The sequence below is a fragment of the Puntigrus tetrazona genome, chromosome 22, assembly GCF_018831695.1.
Source record: "Puntigrus tetrazona isolate hp1 chromosome 22, ASM1883169v1, whole genome shotgun sequence".
NCBI lineage: Eukaryota > Metazoa > Chordata > Actinopteri > Cypriniformes > Cyprinidae > Puntigrus > Puntigrus tetrazona.
The window spans coordinates 15,298,416-15,322,153 of NC_056720.1; the positions used below are offsets into that span (position 1 = coordinate 15,298,416).

General features: G+C 38.9%; 1 protein-coding gene and 1 long non-coding RNA gene across 3 annotated transcripts in view; one reads left to right on the forward strand and one right to left on the reverse strand.

The window, feature by feature from the left end:
- LOC122327701 overlaps positions 1-12,652 on the forward strand; it is a 20,373-nt gene extending 7,721 nt beyond the window's left edge. The window contains exons 2-3 of the long non-coding RNA XR_006247706.1: positions 1,249-1,333; positions 10,864-12,652. This is a non-coding gene — a long non-coding RNA (uncharacterized LOC122327701). The remainder of the gene's footprint in view (positions 1-1,248; positions 1,334-10,863) is intronic.
- The window catches only part of nr5a2 (nuclear receptor subfamily 5, group A, member 2), a 51,474-nt gene that overhangs the window by 7,139 nt on the left and 20,597 nt on the right, over positions 1-23,738 (reverse strand). For both annotated transcript variants that reach the window (XM_043223226.1, XM_043223224.1), the window contains exons 5-6: positions 13,810-13,929; positions 10,251-10,398 (exon numbers count right to left, since the gene is read on the reverse strand). In XM_043223226.1, coding sequence (XP_043079161.1) covers positions 10,251-10,398; positions 13,810-13,929 — 268 coding nt within the window. The remainder of the gene's footprint in view (positions 1-10,250; positions 10,399-13,809; positions 13,930-23,738) is intronic.

Below are 23,738 nucleotides of genomic sequence, written 5' to 3' on the forward strand. Positions count from 1 at the left end.
ATATATATCTGTTTGTCTGTCTGTCTGTCTATCTATCACATTTCTGGAAAAAAAGTGTCTGCAAAACCATCATTTTGAGAGCCGGATTTCTGAGAAATGGGTTTCTAAGACTCTCTCGACTCCTTCCTGTCCATCTTTATCTTATCACGATCGCCTCCGAGCATCTTTATATTTGCATTCAACACGTTTTCGCGCCAGTTGATTGCATGCGCAGAAATGGAGCGGAGCGTTGAGCTCTTCTTGTTTATAATAAAGTGACAGAAAATCATTCAGGGGTCAAGTATCCCCCAAAAACTCTACCTGCAGTCCAGATCCTGCCCTTAGTGGAAACCACACACCTAATGAGGTCATTAAAGCCAAGCCTCCATCAATATCTTTCTCTTTTTTCCCCCCCTCTACCCCCTTTTTTTGACAAATTTGAATTAATAATTCAACACAGCGCCTGGGGATGTATATTTCCTGAGTGAAGGACAGTTAACCCATAGCATGATTTTTCCTCTTTTTATATGACCGCTTTTTTCATTTTTTTAATATTCATGTTTGACCATCACGGTGTTTATTTTGGATAAGAAAATAGCCAAGTAATCCTGCATGTGTTGACCCAAACAATGGTGTTTTTATCTTAGTTTTTGTCCTTCTCTCACACGCATATTAAGGCTGCTTCTGTATTTTGATAGATGTGTGTGTAAATTCTGGTTTAATTCATTCCGCTTAGAAGATGTAGTCTCCTTTACCTCGAGGGTAACGTTACATGATGTGTTTGTAAGCTTCCTGTCAAAGCTAAGCTAATTTGCGGGGCTTAAGCTTAACTACTGGCAAGAAGGATAAAAGTAATAAAATATCATCATAAGATGTGAAGCACTCAGAGATTAAATATATAAAATGAAGCCTATTTTTAATTCCCAAATTGCTCTGATAACTGCTGGACGATGAATGATTTAGAGAAAAAAGAATTTCTCGGCCCAAAATATATGCTACATATATAGATATTGCACACAGCTTGCTGTAAGGAAACATATTTTATTATATTTAATTTTATATTTATATATTTCATATTTTATTTTATCCTGCAAATGGCAAATATATTTATATATATCGGAATATACCAATGCAAATATGTAAACCCAGCTCTAATGTTGCATTTTAAAATGTTTTATATCTGTTGCATTCCCAGCAGTGCTATAAGCGGCACAATAGCAACTATTTGCATAAACCACTTACTTAACAGTCTCTTTTTTTCTTTTTTAGACCAACTACCGTCATGATAGAACAACAGCTTGAAGCTGAACATGAAGGATAGCACATCTAGATGAATGGTCGCAAACATTTGAAGGTAACTCCATCATCCTAAACACGCTCTAACACGCTAAGCTCCTCCCTCTCCCCCATCATTTCCTGTCCTCAATCGCATTGTCCATACTGTCATAAAAATGGCAAGCAGACACATAATAGTCTCCGAGCATGGAAAACACCAGGAATAGACAGCACCCCACTCGGCCACACTTCCCAGCATTCCCAGTGTTGACAGACAACACACGGCCCTTGCCCACGTCTCTTAGTGACCTCACGTCTCCCCTGCCATTCTTGTTAAACCTTTTCCCCCTGAGTGAGACAATGTTTAGATCAATTCTTATTTCTATATTTGTCCCTGTAGTGTGACACCCGTCCAGCCCCACACCATCCGCGCAGGTTTACATTACAGCAAGACTGATGATGGGGCATTTTTTCCAATCAGGCGGCGGTGCAGGCATTCCTCGCCTTTGTTGCTTTAAATACAATGGTGGTGGGGGGGTGGAAGGAGAGGTGGGTGAGAAGGAGAACAAGAGACATGGTAGCAGCACCTGTCGGCTTATTTGTGCCGTCACGTTTAACAGCGGGCTCCGATTACAGGGGACGGTTTTAGGGCTTAGCTGCTCTCTCGTGCCCCGCGGATGATCGCTGGACACATGAATGTCTTTGTGATACTGATTTTGACACATGTTTGATAGCAATGCCGTCCACTAGCTTACTAACTATTAATAAGCGGCAAGTTGTGTGTTCCCCTTTCTAAAGTGTAACCAAAAAAAGTCACAAATTATTTTATAGGCAACTTAAAAGGCCATAACTATATATATATATATATATATATATATATATATATATATATATATATTTTTTTTTTTTTTTTTTTTTATTATTATACATATGTTTTGAGATATAGAATAATTCTAATATAATATATATGTAGTGTTAGTAGCATTGCGTAATAATAGTGTGATATAATATGAAAAGTTTGATACTTAGATAATTTGATTACTTGTAACATATTACTCCAACTTGTAAGCTGTAATAAAATACATAATTCAATGTTTATTGTACAGTTTAGTGAAAATATGAATTGCCGTCAATTGATTAATCGTGAATAATTATATAATAAATAGAACCATAAATTTGTATATATATATAATATATATATTTACATTTTGTAATATATATTTTACAGGTTTACTGTACAGATTTTTTTAAAATAATTTTATGCCATTGACAACACCTACAGCACGGCACCTGAAAACCGAACATGATAGAATTATAAAAAAGGAATATAAATGTAAATAATTTATTTACACACAAACAGCTTACAAACCATTCAGACAGTACTGTTTTCAAGGGGCACATCCGCTCAGCCGTGTGGTGCATGTTTGACCCGAGTGCTCACGGGGGGCTGAGTGTTTTCCTTCTGCCGTGACCGGGTCACTTTTATAGATGTCCACGGCACAGAACTCTTTCTATGAAATCGATTGAGAAATGACAGGGTGAGTTTATGTTAGAGCTTGTGTAACCCCCTTATCTGTGTTTGTGTGCAATGTTTAAATAAGACCTGGCGGCTCCCTGATCAATAGACACCTCCCACCACAGCCGGGGCGGTTCGAGTCTCTCCGGCCGCTCAGAAGGTCCTGGGCTAGCGGCTCTCTTCGCAGGCCAGGGAAAATTGGCGAATTTAATTGGCACGTTATTAGGTAGCATTGCGGCTAGTGAGACCTCGAGTCACGTAAGAAAGAAGAAACGCCTCAGATATGCACAGCCAACAACAACAAGGCCCCTTTACAATGCACAAAAACGCAAAGCACGACCGCGGTGAGAGTGAATAATGAACTTCAGCCCATTGATCGGAAAAACAAAGCCTGTATATGTTTGTCCCGGCAGGACCGCAGGTCTCATAAATCTTTAAGGGTGATCTGTTTTTGCCACGCCGTTCCTTTTCAAATGCATCCCCTTCGATTCATGTGATAGACAGAAACGGTGAGCTATTATTATTTTATAGCGCGCAAGCTCATTATACTTGGAAATGAATATGTGTATTGCTAGTTAAAGCGGCGAATGATCGCTAAAGGTGCTACTACCGAATCGAATGCAAAAGTCCGGCGCATTACGGATATTGATAGTTGTTGTTAGCGGTGAATCTTGTAGCATCGCGGGCCAGGTATCATAAAAATGGCACCCGAGCGCTCCGTTCTGGGGCACAAACAGGCAGAAAGGAGCCCGAGCTCGTATGATTGATATTTCCAGTGCAGATATCACTTAGGAAACACCTGACATGAGCGGGGCATGTTTCGGGCCCGGCCTGCCTGCTAAGTACTGGAGCGTGAGCCGGCTAGCGTGTTATGCAGCCGGTAATAAAAGTTGGTCATTGATTTTCTGTAGTTGCTTGTAACAGTTAATGTTGATACATCAATAGCTAAAGGAAAGCACAGGCTTTAATAGGAGGCTGAAAATGTGGAAATATGGGAGGCTTGGGCGTTAAATCACAGAATCTATCCCCCAGATCGATAAGACAGTTACAGCAAGTGTCCCTCTGCTTTCCTAATGTTTTACAATAAACTGACAGCTTGTAATAAGGCTCTGGCAGAGGCAGAGGAAGCGAGGAATCCGACGGGACAGAGGAAGAGTTGTGAGACGGAGAAAGAAAACAAGTAGCTATAGCTCAGTGTATTCTCAATCACTTCATCCACAGCTTTTGTCGAAGGCAAATCCAGCCGGTCTGCGCTTGCTGAAAGTGGGGGGAAATTTTTACAAGCGGTTCATGGATGCGTCGTTCACCCGAGATGGGTTTTTTTTGTGCCAGATGCAGTCATGTTCTGGATTCGGTGGGGTTTTGCTGGTAACTTCCACGCTTTGGAATCGGAAGGGGCTTGATATGATATTTATTTATACTAGTGCTGCTATTGTTAACTAAAACCGTAAAATTTTTGTTTATCTGAATGATACTGTTTTTTCGTTAAAATATAATAAATGTTTTAATTATTAACTACATATATGCATATTACATTTAAAATGATGATTTAATCTCATAATGCTGTAACTTTCCACATAATCATAATATTATTGTTTTATTTTTATTTTTTTTTACTTTTTATTTATGCAGCTATATCATATAATTTCATTTCATTTTTCTCTAAATATTTTTTGTCAAATGTTACTTTTATTAGTAAAATTAATTTTTATTTTTAATGTCGGGACTAAAACAATGTTGTGCAGTTTAGTACTATAAGTACCATTCACCATGTTTTAACGTGCTTGCAATAAATAAATATATGGCCTATAAATCCATTCAGCAGAAACTGTGGAATAAAAATAAAAAGTCATTTAGATTAGAACTGGGCTTTAAGTGTAAGGCTAAAATCACGAAACAAAACCTCTGTCTATCAATAGTAATACATCTCGCATCTCTTTAAAGAGTAAATCCATAGATGTAGATTCTTGCCCCGCATTACTTATCTGAAGCATTTGTAGACATTCAGATAACGACGCTAATGGCTAACGATTGCCAATCACACTTAAAGTTGTTTGCAATTTAAAGCTAATCATAAAGTAATGTGTAGTAAAAGATAAAGAACAAAAAGCAAAGAGATAAAAGGGAATTGTAGCCGCGACGCAGCAAAGTGTCGAAATCGGAGCGGAATGGCCGGAATTTCGGCGAACCGACTGAACGCGTGACAAAAGCTAGTGGGGCTAAAGGTAAAGTGCCATCCTTTCACTCCCCTTTAAAAGCATGAGCCCGTTGCCACGTTGTGCCGTGTCCACAGATATCAGCGGCTTTTAAAGCCTGATAAAGTCTGAAAGCCTCTTAAGGCTCCTAATGAGGTTGCCGTTTCAAAGAGAGCCTCTCGCCGAAGCGCCAGAAGTGAGGCTTTTGATTTCTGTCTCGTGGAATGAAAGGACAGCGGGCAAAAGAAATAACCCTTAAATATTAGGGTCATTGCACGGGCCCACTTCCTCCTCTCCACCAGATTTGTAAAATATCAGAGCACTCAGGACTGATTGGAAGGTTTTGCACTTTTGAGCGAAATCTAAATGAGCGCGTTTGGTGACAACAACAAGCGAACGCTTTCGAGTGAGCGGGGAAGAGCTGCCGCGCATTGTCACAAATCACCGAAAATAAATTCCTACATGTGCATCGCCGCATCGATGTGTTTTCAAAGGGTGTCCGCACACACATGAGCTTGCTTTATATGTGTATTGATTAGAGCCGGGCCTCACATCTTCCACATGACTTACAACCCGTCAGTGCCAAACTGCTTGGCTCACAAGAAAAACCTGCCCCTATTATCTTGCATTTAATTAAGACATAGCTGCAGTTTTATGCACCATTATTTGGCCCCAGCCGGGGGTCTCCGAGGCGTAAATATTGAACCGTCCCAGCCCTCGAATGTTAATCAATCCCAACCGACTTCCAAATTATTTGGTCTGTTTCAGGAAATGAATATTTGCACCTGTTATGAGCCTTTGCGCATGCATTACTGATCTCCCCTCTCTTCGCACAAGGGTAGACGTATCGATTCAGATCAAGGAAACAAGACGGGCCGGCTTAATTAGAGCTTACCTATGTGGGAACTGCCTTTTTTTTGCTCCTTTAAAGCAAGAGTAAAGGGGAAACGGCTGCGTGCCGTGACTGTATGCGGTGTTGTTCAGAGGTGTTTGGAAGAGACCCCACAGCCAAGCCTCAGGGACTTAAGATGCATCCCATCTCGTAGTCAAGTGTTGATGCCATGAGCGAAAAAATGTTATGTGTCCTCTATTTTTTGATGATAATGAGGAGTCGTCGAAATGCGAATTATGTCCATAATTTTAATTTAAAAATAGCTGATGAAAATACGACAAGGACAGTTTGCATATTTTAGTTATATTTTGTTTAATATAGAAAAGTATTGGGTGTAATTTCTCACCAATGAATTCTTTTTTGCTTGCTACCTGGCTTTTGAAGCACACATTAGCAAAATTCATGGTAAAAAAAAAAAAGGTCTATTGTCAATATTGTCGAAATGGAAAAAGCATACTTTCAAAATTTGTGAAACTGCATTGAGAAAACTTTCTTCCTTGTGAGAAATTGATTGCACTGATTCCGATGTAAAAGGATTTTGTCCCAAAAAATTGGACAAAAATTGCTATGCAGTTTTACCTGTAAAACCGACTGAAATTTAATAAATACGACATGAAATACTGAATAAGTTTAAAGGTGCAATATGTAGAGACTGAAATGGGTCCTGAAAAAACAAAGGCATTCCGACCCGGAACTCGCATTTCACAGTAGATCACCTTTAAAGACCTTTAAAAAGTCTGAAACAAAATTGCTATGTAAAGAATAATACTGTTCTGTTTACACAAAAAGTCGTACTCTCGTTCATTTGACTTTTGTAGCCACTTGAGGTGTTTGTGGACGATCGAGACGCTCACAGAGGTGGCTCCAACTGAAATGTTGGCATAATCGTCTCAACCTCCTTTAAACTCCACAAGAACATCGTTCACCCTTCAGCGCCTTTCCTGCTGTTGAGGAAATCAATGTCTTGGTCGTAATTATTTAACCATTGATAAAGCCTTCAGCTCCTGCTTGAGCCAAAGCACCTATTCAACACACTGAGACTGACAGCGGGAAAGATAGAGACGCTTCGGCTGGCGGAAAAAGCGTGAGAAGTGATCGGCTGACTGCCATCGGTCCTCTCGACAAGCCGGAGGGATCGAGGAGACAAGTGACTGGTCCCAGGTCAACTCATGTCTCTCCTCCTCTTTATTGACACTTAGCTTTACAAAGAGCCCCCCTGGGCTCCCCCGACAGTGATAAATTGCGATGGTTTGGCCGTGTTGAGAGCGCACAGACACTAACTTAAGAGCGTTGGGGAGTGGAACGGCGTGGGTAAATGCGATTTTGATTTCCGTTAACAGGCTTCATTTGTAAATGCAATACAGAGACACTGCATTTAACGAGTGGGAGAGGGCTGATGCAATGGATTTGATGTTTTAATGTCATGGAGGCCAGGCGGCCTCCAAATGTTGACCTTGTGTTTGTGGCCTTGGGTTTACCAGCACATTTACCTGATAACTGATCCTGTTTTAGGATTCATTCAAAAAAATACAGATTCGTAAACCATGTTTGTAGTATCACAGCAACAGCTGCTACTCAACACAAAGGTATATATGTATGTGCAAATATATATACATATATATGTTAGTGCTGTCAAATAATTATTCACATCCAAAATAAAAGTTTTTGTTTACATAATAAATGTTTGTGTACTGTGTATTTCTATTATAATATGCACGCATTCATGTAAAAATCTGTTTATATTTGAACTATGATATAATACATAGTTATATTTCAACTATAATATGCTACTAATATAAATATATACAAATAAATATTTCTAAATTTTTTACTGCATGTGTGTGTATTTATATATACATAATAAATATACATAGTATGCATACATATTTTGTAAATAAAAACATTTTTTTATTTTGGTTGGATTAATTACTATTAATGATTTGACAGCACTTATATATATATATATATATATATATATATATATACTGTATATATACACAGAACATGTATGTTAATATGTCTAATTATTATTGTACAGGTAAATTTTTACAATTGTTAATATTTATTTTTATCAAAGAAAATGAGAAAAATATTAAATTTTGTTATATATTTTAATGACCCCACCAAATGTCAAAAGTTACATGAAAAAATATTTTAATAAACAGTCAGTCAAATGTAAAAAGCTATTTTGATGAACTTAGCAACTAAGAATTTCTACAGTTATTTGCCTTTTTGTTGTGCAAATTTTTGCTTAGTTTTTGTTTTGACTTTTTAATCATAAAACATTTGGTTTAATTGCACAAGCATAATGCAAAAACACACCTTACTTGCTAATGCTTATTAAAGTTGCAGCATTTTTCTTTGTGGAATAAAGTTCTCCTATCAAAAAGAGTTGAAGAAGCAGCAGAAGGTCCAGACAGACAATAAGTTCCGATAATTCCAATAGTTTTCGTAAAGCGCCGTGGGATTTTCATGCTTCATTTAATTAACCTCTGACTGGCTTCTCTAGAGCAACTGGCAAAGTGTTTTTTCTCATCTGTGTACTTGTACGTACACACAGCCCCCGCCACCCTTCACCCACAGGATACTATTAATCGGAGCCATCTTTGATCTCTGGGCTTAGTTCTCTTAGTCTCTTGGTCTCTCTGGGCCTGGCACACAGCATGGGTGGGGCGAGCTGCTAGAACGGGGCAGTGCCTGGGGCGCTACACTCCCCTCAGGTGAGACTTTTATTATGGATGATGTTTCCGCCAAATTATTTACACCAGATTCCCCCCAAACTGCAACCAAAAAACCTCGGCTACGCAAAGCCGATCAACACAAATTCAGCAAGGTTGAGAGGTCTAGAGGTTTCAACACTGCTCTTTGGTCTTAGGAAGATGTGAGGAACTTTCTCAAGGTGCGATGGGGGAGCTGGACATAAAGGCTTATGTCCTGCTTCGTAGTTTCAGGTAGTTCAGGGACGCAGCAAACGGAGTGGATGGGATCAAGGCACCTACGCCCCTACACACATCATATTCTCTTTTCCGGAACCACAGGACGCAACAATCGTGACTGATGTGATGATGCACAAATGGATGTGGTCGGCATTAATATTCCATGTTCTTATGGGGCCAAACAGACGGCCAGTCCTGTGTTTTGATGCTGGTCTTTTATGGTGGAGAATTGGCTACAAGAGCTGCCTTGACCTGTTAGCAATGGAACCTCCGACCATTTCAATGTAAAGCTAGCAGGCTAACAGAAGAGAAGCACTGAAGGTTATTGATAGCTAACAGCAAAAAACGGAATGCACTCGGCACGCAAATCTCTCAGAGCAAATGACCTCCTGATTTGAACTCCAATAGAAGAAATAATGCAATCTTGGTTTGCAACCAAAGTTTTTAAGTTAGAAGTACAGCAAGAACTTGTGCAGCTAAAGTAGCACTTAAATGCACTAATCTAACATTTTCTGTTTTAGTGTCACATTTGTTTTATTTTACATAATAAATATTAATACCAATAATTCAAAAATAAAAGATTCCGTCATTATACAAACATGGCAGGACAAGATTTTTCTTCTTGTAAACTAGCTAGGTTTTCAGTTTCATATTTTATGCAAATTGTGGGATATGGCATAAAATTTGTAGATGGGGATACCAAGATTCGCATAAAAATGGAAACAACTATCAAAAAATTAATTCATTTAGAGAATAAAATGTGGCAGGTTGATGTGAACATCAGAAACTTCGAATTTTGGAAATGTGGAAATTTGAATAGAATCTGGCAACTGGTTTTTGACTGCACTCTTTAACCACAACTAAAAAAGTGACGTCTACTTCCATTTCTATTCTTCAGCCATTTTCCCCAGAAAATATGATTTGGTCTTTTGATCACATTGAAATGGCACTTTACTCATACACAGTAAAAAAATAGTTGTTTCAACTTGAAATCCTTTGTTACCTTGCTGACTTAAATTTTTTATTTTAGTGAACTGGAAATTTGAAGTCACTTAATGTTAATTTAACTACCAACTGGAATATTTTGGTTGACTAAACAAAAAGTCAGCGGGGTAACAAAGGATTTCAAGTTGAAACAACAATTATTTTTATAGAATAGATTGTTTCTGAAACCTGCCTATTGATTTAGTGAACTACTCAATGAAAACTGACAAAGAGTGAACAAGAGTTTTTGAGAACAACCGTTTTGACCGACCGAACTATTCTGGCATCACCGGTAAAGGAGAGATGGTGGCATTCATAATGATGGTCTTATCGTACAGGGGGAAGTGAATGCGGTCTTGTGGCTTATCTCAAGGTCCCTCAAGAACCTTGGGAGCGAGCAAGTGAGATTTGGATAATGCACAGAGGCTGCAGCCCGCTTCTCTCCACCCCTCCACCCCTTTCTCTGTACTCACCCAAGCTGAACAGCACCAGGAACTTGAGGCAGACAAACTCCCTCTGGTCCAGCTGGAGGGATCGTAGTTTGCTCACCAGCTCCTGCGCGTGACTCAGGAGGTTGTTGAGTGTGGCACCGGCTTGGGAGGCAATTAGGGCGTAATCCACCTGAAGAGAAAAGGCGAGAGTGTTCACACACACAAACAATAAAGGTTTTACCACAAGCAACATGCCAGATCTCTGAAGGTTTGAAACATCTCAAGTATAGAAAGGTACAAGGATCAGGATTGCAAAAATAATTTGAGGTCTGAAAAAACACTCTTCCCATCTTCTATTGTTCGAGCTAGTCTGAAATCCATTTGGAACTTTTGGAACAGAAATCCAAAGATGTGCTCATATTTGATTTGGAAGAACAAGAGATGTTGGGAATGTTTTAGGAAAAGTTTAGGCCTTGTTCCTCATTCATCGAAAATTCTATTTTTTGAATCAAAGTCCTTTTAGTTTAAAAGTTCAATCAGCCAGACGGCACTTGGCACCACCTTTCGAGTTTTTCAGTGCTGTCTGAAGTAAGCATGTAACCAGCTCTGGCAGCTCTATGCTTCATACGCCTCTCTCCCTTTCTCTCCTTCCCAGGCTCCTCTCTGCACAGCAGGGACAGTGCAGTGGGCCGAGGTCTGAATGATAATCAGCATCAAACCGAGCGGGGAAGAGCTGCACGTTTCTCCATCCCCGGTGCCCAGACCCTCGGACCCCAGCGCCCCGCGCCAGACGAGGGTGGTGGGGGTTGGAGAGGCGCGAGTGAGCGGGGGCCCCTGGAGGTCCCCCAGGCTACCGGGCCGAACCCTGCGCGGGACCCCCGTGGCCCTCTCCTCCCCTTTCAGGTGCACTTAATATCTGCAGCAGCAGCAAATTTGTCTTGGAGGCAAGTCCTTAGCTGCCACTCACTGTAAGCAGGCCATATTAAATTTTTATATTTATTGACAATTCATTACCATAATTGACTGCGCCAGGGTTTCTGGAAGAAGGTAGACTACGGGCCTCCTAAGCGTAAGGAGAGCTCCCTCTGAGCTGGATTTGCAATTAAAAACGCGGGCGGATTGGAATTTATTTATTGTGTAAATATGATGAGTGGAATTTTTTAAAGTCCTGGCTGGAGAATTGCACGTTTCTCACCGGCTGTGCTGGTGGATCTCTTTGAGGCCCGTATGAAGCTGCTCAAGTTGTCAATTAACAGAGATTTGAACGACTGACCATTTAAAAGTAGCGGGATTACCTTTAAAAAATACAAATAATAATGCAAATATTTAACAAACATTAATACTAATCTACTTTTTTTTTTAAAAAACGATGCATATTTATATCAATGTAAGTATTGTAAAAATGTACACTACTCAAAATTCCTTAAAAAAATGTAATTAAATTTCATATTTTTGTTCCATAATGATACACTTGTAGTAAACCATTTGTATAAATTCTCTCCAATTCATTCCGACATTGTGAATATCAGTGAGTTCTTGATCTTGCCGAAAAAAACTGAGACCTGTATGAATATCATTATGATGATTTGGATTCTTCTAAAGGCCTGGGACCTTCAGAGAGAGACACAGACGGACAGATACAGCAAAAGACGGGGTTGGAGGGGGAGATGTAGGTTTGTGACATTTTGGAAAGCCGCCCATGTAGTGTCATGTGTCGCAGCATTTCAGGACTGATCCCCCACAGTGCTTTGCTGCCATACCAACACTAGGGAGAAACAATGACATGTCCTCAAACAAGATGAGAGATAGAGAGTTGACAGTCGGTGTTGTGGAGTAACCAAATTTTAACGTATGCCAAAATACTGTATATCTGCACTACACAGCAGTCTGAAGTTATACTACACTGAATTACTGAACCACAATATTGCTTTAATAACTGGCAAATCGTTTGTTTGTTATGCATAAGTCCGTGTTCATGCGCGGGTGTGTTGTGTGGCCGGGCTGTCAGTAGTCTACTCTGGAATAATAGGACGTAATGAACTGTTTGAGTCTTTGCCTTCTCTCTCCCCAAAGGCTTTTTTTCTGCACCAGCTGTTCATTAGGCAAAATATGCAAACAAGGTCTGGCCCTCCTCCACCCCGCCCCCAACTCTCCGCCAGACCTCGCTAATCAAACATAGAGGCACGCTACGCAAAGTACTCGCAATCCAGACAAATCAAAGACGGCGAGCACTGTGAGCTTCTTCACAGATCTCCAGATGTGGTTTCTAACAAACGTTCTCAGATATTATTGCTCAGAAGTTGATCTTTCATGGCTCAGGAGGCTAGAAACCACTTTCACACTAACCAAACAAATCAATTTCTGACCTCAAATAGACTCGGCACCAAAAGTGGACTTCCCACTTGTGTTTCTTTTAAGTATCAACTTTGTCTCAAATGATGACTTGAGTATAGAGCTATATATATATATATGAGAGAGAGAGAGAGAGAGAGAGAGAGAGAGAGAGAGATAAATAGATTTTTTCAAGAATTTTATGAGAAATGCTTGAGTAATACTGTTGAAATACTGTTTTTAAAATACATCAGATATGCTTCATTTGTGCTTTATCTGTCCTTTAGTTGACTTGGTGGAATTTGTGAGCTGAAATCAAACTTGCCTGTAATAATTTATCAGAGCATGTGAGTTTGTTCATCATTTAATCTCATTATGGTCTAGAAAACAACTGAGATGTTTTGAGACTTTAAAGATGTATAAATTGCATTTTCTTTTTCCTTTATATGATGAAATCACGCCAGGAACCGAATTCGAGCTTGCATCGCTCGTTGTACGATTTACCTAGGTATGTGTGTTAACCGGTTTTGCCACGGCCACAAAAAGCTGCTAATGTATTTTTTTTTAAAATTTAGCTCTTTTCCTTAGATGACCTCTCTGTATCTATGTTATTCATATCGTATCATTTATCTCTATAATTCACTTGTTTTGATACGTAATCCTCTGATAAGCTGTGAACTCTTCGGAAAAGTTCTCCTGCTCACGAGTCGCTGTGTTTGAGCTGTCACTACAGTTGGAGATCACTTTGTTGAGCAGGAGGGTGGAGGGAAAAACATAGAATTAAAAATTAAACTCAAACCTAACTGACAGGCGGACAGAAGCATATTTATTTATAAGCAGTTTAAACATTTTCTGGAAGTGTGTGTGCATGTGCTGGAGCCGAAGACAGAATTAAAGGTCCTCGTGTACAGAAAACTTCAGCTGAGCCTGAGGCGTCCGTCCAGCGATGTTCCTCAGAGACGACTGAGGTAAATCATACATATCTTCTGCTTTCCCTCCCTGTCCGTCTCTCTCTGTGTCTCTCATCCCTTCTTCACAGCGATGACTCGTGCATGCTTAACCAACCATTTTATTTATTCGTTCACCACGCACTTGATAAGAAGTCTACAATTGATTATTCTGGCCACATTAGTTTATACCTAAGCGTAATCTATTTTTAATGGAGTGGCCGGGGCAGTCGATAGCACTTTAAAGGATGTTGATCCACACTGGCAAAAAGGCCTGATGAGATCTACGGGGAGGCATGGAGGAGACTGCAGCGGACGCTCACCTGTTGCCCCGTGACCAGGAGGATGGAGCCCTCTTTGGCGTGCATCACCTGTCGGAAAACGTGGTCCAGGATTAGGAGTTCACTCCAACAGTTCTGGAGAAGCTTCATTTGGTCATCAACCTGAGGAGAGACCAACGAATGTGTAAGTAGTAGTACCGGGGATGTTCAGAATGGTCCAAAGCTTTAAATTTAACCTTGATTAACTGGATAATCTTGGAAGATGTTTTATGAGATATTTTGCACAGAAAACAAAAATCTGTCTTGAAGTATTCGCCATCATGCCTTTCTAAACCCGTAAGACCTTCCTTCATCTTTAGAACCCTAATTAAGATATTGATGAAATCGGAGAGCGTCCGCCATGGTATCCTATGAATGGTTTTGGTTTTCTTTGCACACAAAGAGTATTCTCATAGCTTTATAAAATTATGGTTAAACCCCTGATAATTTAAAAAATGTCCTTACTACCTTTCTGAGCCTTGAACACCGGTAGTTGCATTGTTGTCTATGCCGAGGCAGAAAGCTCAAAAAATATCTTAATGTGTGTTTCAAAGATGAACAAAAGTCTTACGGGTATGGAACAACATAAATGACAGAATTTTGGGGGAAACTATCCCTAAATTGTGTTGTCCTGTAATAACATTTATTGTCTTGTATTTATTTGATCTTTTCAATCAAATAAATACAACCTTGGTGTTCATAAGAGACTTCTTTCAAAAACAAAATCCCAAATTTTGACTGCTAGTGTAGAAAACTTTTCACAATCTCAGATATCAATTTACAAATTACAAATGTCTTTTTTTTATTTTTCAGGCACACAAGTTGTTGTTCAGTCATTTGTCATTTGAGTGTTATTTCAACCTTCGACACTTGTGTTTGTGTGTTAGTAGTCCGTACAGCCAGTAGGAAATCAATATTGGTCTTTAGGTCGCAAGAGGTCGTTCTCGTGTGAACTTCACCAAATGTCACCGTTTTTACCCGCTGTTAATTAATCTGTTTGCCTAGTGATACAGCTTCATTTATCCCCAGTGATTAAGTAGCGTGTTTAGAAGCGCTTGCGTTGAAACACTCTCACATGGGAGTTAACCGGCTCCAACAACGCATTCATTGTCGCCTTTCTTGGGTTCTCATGGCTCTCTCGGTCAATTATTAAACACGAGAGGTAAAAAGTGCACTTTGAGTATGATGTCGGCAAGAATGAGGAAAATTTGCAAAATCGAGTCCCTGTCTGGCCATTCCTCAAAACGCTACACGTTGGTTATCCAATGAGAAGATTTACAAAAGGTTCATCAAAATACCGAAATGTAATGATTATGAAGTCTCATGAGGACAGGGAGTCGTGAAAATAATACTTGTGGTTTCTCAAGGCGAAGATAACGTGAATGAAATGTCTCTTACTATCTTTGGAGGCTCCATCGATATCTGGTTTGGATTGTTTTGACTGCTCGCGATTCTTGTTTGTGCTGCTCTCATAGTCATAACAAATGCTACAAAATCGATTGAAAGAATGGATTTCCAAATCCGGCAAAGCAAAAGCCTCAGAAAACCAATCAAATCTCTTCTTGTTTGGTATCGTTGCATCACTTGTATCAACTCTTTTACTGTACAATCGATACCGTATGGCCTAATTTCATAAAATCTCCAACACTAGGGCTGCAAGAAGCAAATATATGCATTTGGCATTGTTAGCACGTCTCACGTTTCGAAGTCAAAAATGCCGTTCTACAAAGAAACCTGTCATTTAGTCTGCTTTTTGACAGGCGTTCTCATCAAAGGCCTTGTCCTCACATGAGCCCTTGACGCCGGGCGCTTTTGGGTCATCAAACAGGGACAAGGCTGCCATGAGTCAAAGCAGGGGAAGACACTGCGGACCGGGGCTGCTGCCAGAAACACGTCAGATGGGCAGAGAAGGCATCTCTGACCTTTTAAAGTGTGCCTGACACCGCTGTTTCCATGTCAGCTCACTTCCCTTTGCCCTGTCACAGCTATGTGTAACTCGGCTCTGAAGTGCACTTACGACAGGCAAGCTATGTCCTCTAACACTGGAGGTAGTGACTTTGTAGGTTTGATACAAAGTGGCTATCAAATGCGATTAGCATGTTCCACTAACAATCGCAAATACCTACAAAGGTTGGTGTTTGAGCCTCTTTCACATAAAACTTAAAAAAGTAGAACAAATTCCTGTTTAAAAGTTGTATAAATATTGTTCTTTTTTTTTACTATTCTTAAAACGGAATTTGAATGGACCAATTTATGACAGTATCTTTTTACAGTTTACACAGAAATTACACAATTGACACTCAAAATAAATTAATTTGTAAAACTACTTTAGCTATTTTTAAATACTATGAAAATCTGAAAATTTACGTAAAAAAAACCCCAAAAAACTTTTGACCAACTATTTGCATACAAACAATGCCTTTATTTATTGAACAGTTTAATCAGAAATGCATTGTGTTCATGTGTGTTAAAATGATAATATGTACGATCGCGCAGCAAACTTGGAAAAATATGCAGTATTTGAATATTTTACGCCGTCATACAGTTCTTAGAATTTTTTTCCTGCATGTATCGCAGTAATAAACTCACAGACTCACAGATTGTAAATTCAGCTGCATAATCATTACTAGCTAAAAATAAAATGTCAATCAAGTGTTAATGTTTATCTAGATGAGCTGGTGGTGCAAGGTGCTGGAAAAATACCTGGAGGTCAGCCAAATAAAAACACGCTTATTGATCTCGCTCCAGAAGAATCAAATGAGGAATCTGAGCTTTTGTTTGACTGAATAATGAGCGATTAAGCATCAAATCTGTTGACCTACACTGAAATCTCACAGTGCATAAATTCCTCTTACATCCGGTGTGCAACAGCTAAAACTACATTTTTTTTTGCAGTTTATTCATGTGCCGTGCTTCCAAATTTCTCAAAATCAGAGCTTTTACTTTCTCTCTTATGATAAAAAATGCATATCCTCCAAGAAACCAATTTAATTCCTTTACGGTCATTCAGGCATTGCTAGATCAATGTAGCGATCAATTTTTGAGCCCCGTCCTGCTCCTAAAGAAGACCCCGAGACCCTCTCCACCTCAACGCCATGTTGAACGGCATTAAGGATATTGCCAAATGAATGTGCCATGATTATTTGCAGTTTTTTTTTCATTTTTAATGTAAATGATGTGCAAATACGTCTCGTTGCCTATCAAGTAATATTTATTCATCACTGCCTGAAAACGTTGACCGGTGATAATAGAATACACTCCTAATCGCCAAATACAAGCTTTTATTTTTTTTAATCCCACATGGTTTTGGTGGAGTGCCACAAGCATTGTTAAGGCGCGAGTAACGAGCTTACGCAGCTGGAACTGCTTTTAATAAGTATTTTTTGTTGTTTTTGAAGTGCCCTAATGAACAGATTAATAGAATCTCCTTGAGTGCCCATTAATGAACAGAATGAGACGAATGATTTATTTACAACTAAAGGCAGGCTGTGAGTGTGCGGTCCGCAATCACATTTGCATAAACACGAGGAAGGGAGGAGAAAAAAAAGAAAGATACGAGGGGATAGAAAGAAAATAAATCCCATCCGAAATCTTTTGACCTCTTGGATGCGGATCAGTGTTGCTGGTCGGCCGAACTACAGGTGAGGTTTGAAGCGCACTTCAATGGTGCCGTCGGGCGGCGAGCTTTGAGTTGTCTTCTGTGGACATCTGTTCGTACGCTGCTATGCGCACTTCCTTTCTGCCAGGCTGACAAATAGTATTTGATGTTGTATGTTTCCCTTCTGTTGGGGATTTTTTTGTACAGCAGTTTATATATATAAAAAATTGCAAAATAGATCAGTACATGAAGAGGTTTTTTGGGTGATTGCTTACTGAATTAGGTCCCTGTTTTTCCTTCTGTTTAACTTTAGCGAGTCACTAAAGCTGTCTACATTGCTCAGCAAAATGTTATGTCCAAAATCCAGGCGTTCTAATAGGAATCGGGAGTTTCATATCAGACTGAAAGTTTCACTTGAGCAACAAAAAGCTGCTTAGTTTAAAAGTTTTGAGTGAAGTCATTTCTACGCTATTGACAATGAGAGATTGACATCTTTTGAACACATTTTGCATTGCAGTGTTGAAAAGTAATCCATTACAATATTATATTACTGCATGAAAAGTAACTAATTGCATTACATAGTTATTGTTTATGGAAAGTAATGCATTACGTTCATTTGGCACTGTTTTTACACATAAACTAGGCTTACTTTTTTATTATAGTGCTGTCAAATGATATTTCACATTTACATGATATATGTATGTGTACTTTTTTTATTATGTGTATATATATATATATATATATATATATATATATATAAAATTTTATGTTTTTATATATATATATATATATATATATATCCTAAATATATACATGCATGTATTTATATAAACATAATATACACATAAACAAAATGTTTATTTTGGATGCGATTAATCGTGATTAGTCATTTGACCAAAAAAAAAAAAAAAAAAAAAAAAAAAAAAAGGTTTTATTTTTTGGTAACTGTAAAGGCCGTTTCACATCAAAAGTGTCTCTGTAAGTAATGCTAGGTATCATTTATGTCCGTAGCGAAACATTGTACCTCATCTCTTTATCAACACTAATAGTTTTTGGAAACATAAATGTACAGTTACACTCATGGGAGATAATCTAAGTGTCCCCGAATCCCCAGAGGAAGTGCTAACAATTTGTGCTGAGGTGTCACATTCTGGCTTCCTCTTTTGCCGTCCCGTGGGAGCTGACGTGCTTTGGATGCTCGAGACTGAAGGGCCTGGTTTATTTGGCCTCGCTTTTCACTGATCTCGTGGAAATCTCCCGGCTTGTTTGTCATGGCAGGGCCTCTGTTTGCTCTCTTGCTCTCTCGCTGCCAGGGGGTCTGATAAGCACACTGGGACTTTGAGCAGGTGGCCACCAGCCGCTGCGGCCGCATTGCTTCATACCCGCGCTCCTCTGAGAGAGCTGCCTGGCATGTCACTCTCTCTCCGGACTTATTTTAGAGCCCGACGTTGCTTCATATGGGACAGAGCCTTGCTGGAGTTTTAATTTGTACTAATGCGTATTAATGCTCTATAATTGGGACAAATGGCTGACCATATTCCAGCAACCGGTGTGTTTTAAAGATGCGGTTTGCCTCCAAATCAAAATGTTACACTTTACTCACCCTAATGTAGTTCCAAACCTGTATGACTGTCTTTCTTTTGAGGAACGCTCTTTATGCAGGGTCAGAGCCTTTGGATTGACCAAAAATATCATACTTTGTCTTCTGAAGATGAACGAAGGTCTTACGGGTTTGGAACGACATGAGGGAGAGTAATTAGCGACAAAATGTTCATTTTTGGGTGAACTATCCCTTAAAGCTTAGGTTGGCAAGGGGGTGAAGAGATACAGTGAATCGCAAATTATTATTTTTTTTGCAAGAAAAGCTATTATATGATCGGAAAAGAGCAATAGAAGGGCTGGATGCAGAAACCGACTCTCAGCAATGCCAGCTATCCATGCTGTAATCTTGTCCCAGCGATGTCGTGTCCATGGGACACGTAGATTATGTAGGCTTTCGCCCGTGTGCCTGACAGCAATGTAAATTGAGATGTCATAAAATATCTTTGGGAAAACATTTACATTCCTTGTAGTAGCTAAATCTGTGAGGACCTCATGGTATTCTTTCTCTGAGTGTCTCTGTGAGGAGGGAGGGAGGGAGGGAGGAGGGGGTAAACAGATGCCCATAATTCATGTGTTAGTGTGCAGGTGAGCAGGTTTGGGACTCGTCCAAGGCTAGCAAGTGGACACCGAGCGGCTCGAGGAGTGTCCGGCTGATGTTGGGGGCTGGAGGCGGGGTGTTTGATCGATCGAGGCGGGGAATAGAGATTGATCAGTTCCCACGGTGACCGCATTAACGCTCTCCCGAGTGTGACTCTTGACCTGTGAAACACCCAGAGTTTGATCGGAGCCCCTCAGCAGCCCCTCATCATGTCATCCCACAATAAAATCAACACACGTCGGCATTCGGCAGAGTTTAGTGGGACATGTCAAACATCTGAGGACATCACAGAGATGAATGACACTATAAATGCTGCTTCTAATTAGTGCTCAACCCATATGGCTTTTTCAGAGGCTGATCACATGCTTTATGTGTGTGTGTGTGTGTGTGTGTATATATATATATATATATATATATACACACACATGCTTTTAATAGATATTAATTGCAAAAAAAATGTTGACAGTATATATATATATATATATATATATATATATATATATATATATATATATATATATACATATATATATTTATATTTAACTTCAGATAACTTGTTACCCCTCTGCCTAATTTTTTTTTGTTTAGTCAACTAAATTATTTTCACTTAAATTAAGTATTATTATTAAGTAAATTTTAAGTTGAGACAATAATTTTTTTAATGCAGCGGGGTAACAAGTTATTTCAAGTTGAAACAACTATTTTTATTTGTATATTTATTAAATATATATAAATACAAAAACATGCATGTATTTATTTAAGAAAATTCTGTTTACATATTATGATTTATATATATATATATATATATATATATATAAATTCCAGTGACCTATTTGTTTTAACAGTTCCGTTTTATCATACATTTTATTTACTCACCCTAATATTGTTATTTGGTCTTTCTTTTCAGAATCGAACAAGAGAAGGATTTGTTCTCTATACAACGGACGAACCCAAGACGGGCATAAAAGTGCTTTAATAGTCCTAAAATATCCTAACGAATGCCACAATCCAGTTGAGGTTAAGGACAAGATTTTTAGTGAATCGCAATTTAATTTTAATGTGTTTCCCACAAAAAAAAAAAAAAAAAAGCTATTATATGACTTCAAAAGAGTAATACTAAAGCAATAGCCATTTGGATCGCACAAAAATGCTTTCAATATGGAAAATCGCAGCTACAATTCTTCAAAATGTCTCATTTTGTGTTCAACAGAAAAAAAGAGAATCGCAAGGGCATGGGGACATGAGGGAGAGTAAATGAAATAAATATATAAAACCAAAATATCTCAAAAAAGAAGAAATTCACACCTGCTGTGCCGTGTTCAGCTGCCAGCAGTTATATTTCTACTTCAAGGACACTTACTGTGTATCTTTTCAGAACGAAACTGAAACAGGTTCTTACGGTCTGTTCTTCATCAATATAAAGCTATATCGCCACATGCTTGGCTGGAAAACTATGGTAATTAATAAAGCACCGCTAAGTGCATATACCGCATATGTTCTTATGTGCTTTCCTGAAGGGTTTTCGGGTTACTTCTAGATTAAAGACTAATTAATTGAAATCGTTCGCGAGCAGGAAAAGTGGCGGCCTTTCATTAATGAAGTGATATTCAATAAAAGCGTGACCTTTTCTCACTCTGCGTGCTTTTCGAAACTTTAATAAGTCTCTTGAGCAAGAGCGCAATCGAGAGAGAACGGAAAAGATGAAATTAGGTTATGAGAACCAAACAAAACAAAACTTATCCAAACCTTAGGCCATTTATCGAGTCCATCTGAGCAGTTCTTTCAAACAATGCAAGAAGTGTACAAAAAAACAAAAAAAACAAGTCTCTTCCAATGGATCGGAGGGGCTTAAAGCTAAGAAGCTATCAACTAATTATCAAAAAAACACAGCAGCCCTGATCAATTATTCAGCTGAACATTAGACTCCAAATATACATGCAGTCATGGGAGGGAAGGCTCTCTGAAGTACCACACTTTACCCCAACCCCCCTTTCCACGACTCAGTGAGAAAATAATGCTCTCCAAATCCACAATGAGTTGTGCACGCCACGCCGAGCCTGAATCGATCGCGCTTCTCCATCCGTAGACACACACACACACACTCGCGCACAGGCGTCTCGCGTTTAGAGTGATCGCTGTATTTTTATTTGATTTTATTTCCCCCCGTGCAGTATTTTCCCCTCAATTCTGCGATTTATGGGTGTCTTTATTGGCGACGGCTGTCAATATTTATGGCTTTTGTGTGACACGCTGACAGACAACAGGAAATGACTCTTGATTGGCTCTGTTGGGAAATGGGTCCAGGTAGGACGGGGCTCCTGTATTATTTAGTTGGGAGATGCAGTCGCCTGAGAGTGGCTTTATGCGTCTGTCTGTTCTCGTCTGTAAGAGTACTAACGCGACGCCATTAGTAACTGCATCATCCGCTCTTATTGAGGCCCAAAACAACAGCTGATCCCCCGATGTGTATTTACACCCAGGCATTCTGGTCAAACTCTTTTTAGAGTAGCTTTTCTAAATATTTACGTATCGATGACGCATTTAATTGCCATCAAGAAGTAATGGATCTTTGGATTGTGTGAGACGTATGTGTGTGTATTTACTTGCACACATTGAACTAAATTTATATTTATATATATTTTGTTTTTATGTGCAAATGTAATTTAGATTAGAAACATTTTCTTGTTCTTGTAATTTTTTAATAGAATATTAATTCATTAATTAATTCAAGACACACACACAATATTCACAATGTAAATATTTAAAATTAAATGCATATATATATTGGCATAACATAGTCCAAAGAAAAAGTATATATTTGCTCATGTGTTTGTGTTTTTATATATTTCAACAATTAGAAAATCAAATAATTAAATGTATTTATTATTTGATTAAATTACTATAATAATTTATTATTAATTTACTATAATAATAATAATATAATTTTAACATTTTTATTATTATTTTATTATTATTTCTATGTTATTATATTTTGGCTATATATTAAATTTAGTTTTTAAGTTTTAGTTTCCCAAATATTTTATATATAAAGTATATTTGAACAAATAATTACAAGTATATTTATTATTTTATTACTGTTATACTTTACCATAATGAAGTACTGGGGTCACAGCTTTTTTGCCTTTATTTCTGAGAGTGCGCATTTATGTTTTTTTATAAATTGCGTTTATGTTTTTTTTTTCGATATTTCATTTTTTTTTTTTTTTTTTTTACCTTTTTATGTCTTTTTTAGAATTATTACGACTCGATTTGGAGCCAAAACCGTTGTAACGAGTGACACACTAGCTTAACAAAAAGTGAACTGGATAACACTAGACGGGTCTCGTGCCAAAATGTCAGAAGCGTGCAGCTGCAGACCACCCTCCTTCCCCGAGCCTTGCAAACAGGTACAGAGAGAATTGAAAGGCCTGCTCACACAATCTGAGAGAAACATTACTGTCTTAACTATTACGTCCCTACAGTGCCGTTTTTGGCATCGTGCCATTGTAACGCAACGCTCTCTAGTTTTAAAACGGCTGTCAACGCGTCAGTTGCCTGAGCGTTGGCCTGGTGCAAATTTGAAATATTTTCCTCTCCCGTAGTTCAGAAATGGCGAAAGCCTCCTTTCATCTTCGTCAGGGGGTCAGGATAAAGAAAGAACGCAATTACGAAAACCATTCCGAAAGTTACGCTCGTTGATGTAATGCGCTTGGAAACGTTTAAAAGTGCCGAGGCGATGCCAAACAAACCTAAACTGCGAGGCTGAAATAAAAGATATACGCCGGTTTAATGAACAGGTGGCTTTGTCTTTTTCTGACGCCTCGGTGAACGTTTCTTCGCGACGGCGTCTAACGTTCTCCAGCTGAATCGCACATGCCGTTCGTCGGGAGCAAATCCGTTCGCACAGTCCAGTTAAATATAAGTGTAAGCCTAGCCTGCACGCTCCCTGTCTTTCTGAACGCAGGCCTTATCTATTGTCTTTGGGACCTTTCAGCGCGTCCGGAATAGACAGCTGTAAATAAGAGGCAAAAATAGACGTCGTAGACAACTGCTGACAGAGCGAGGCGGAGGGCGGACGCTAGAAACCTCGTGCCTGCGCTGATTACTACAAGTTAATTAAACACTGAAGGACGG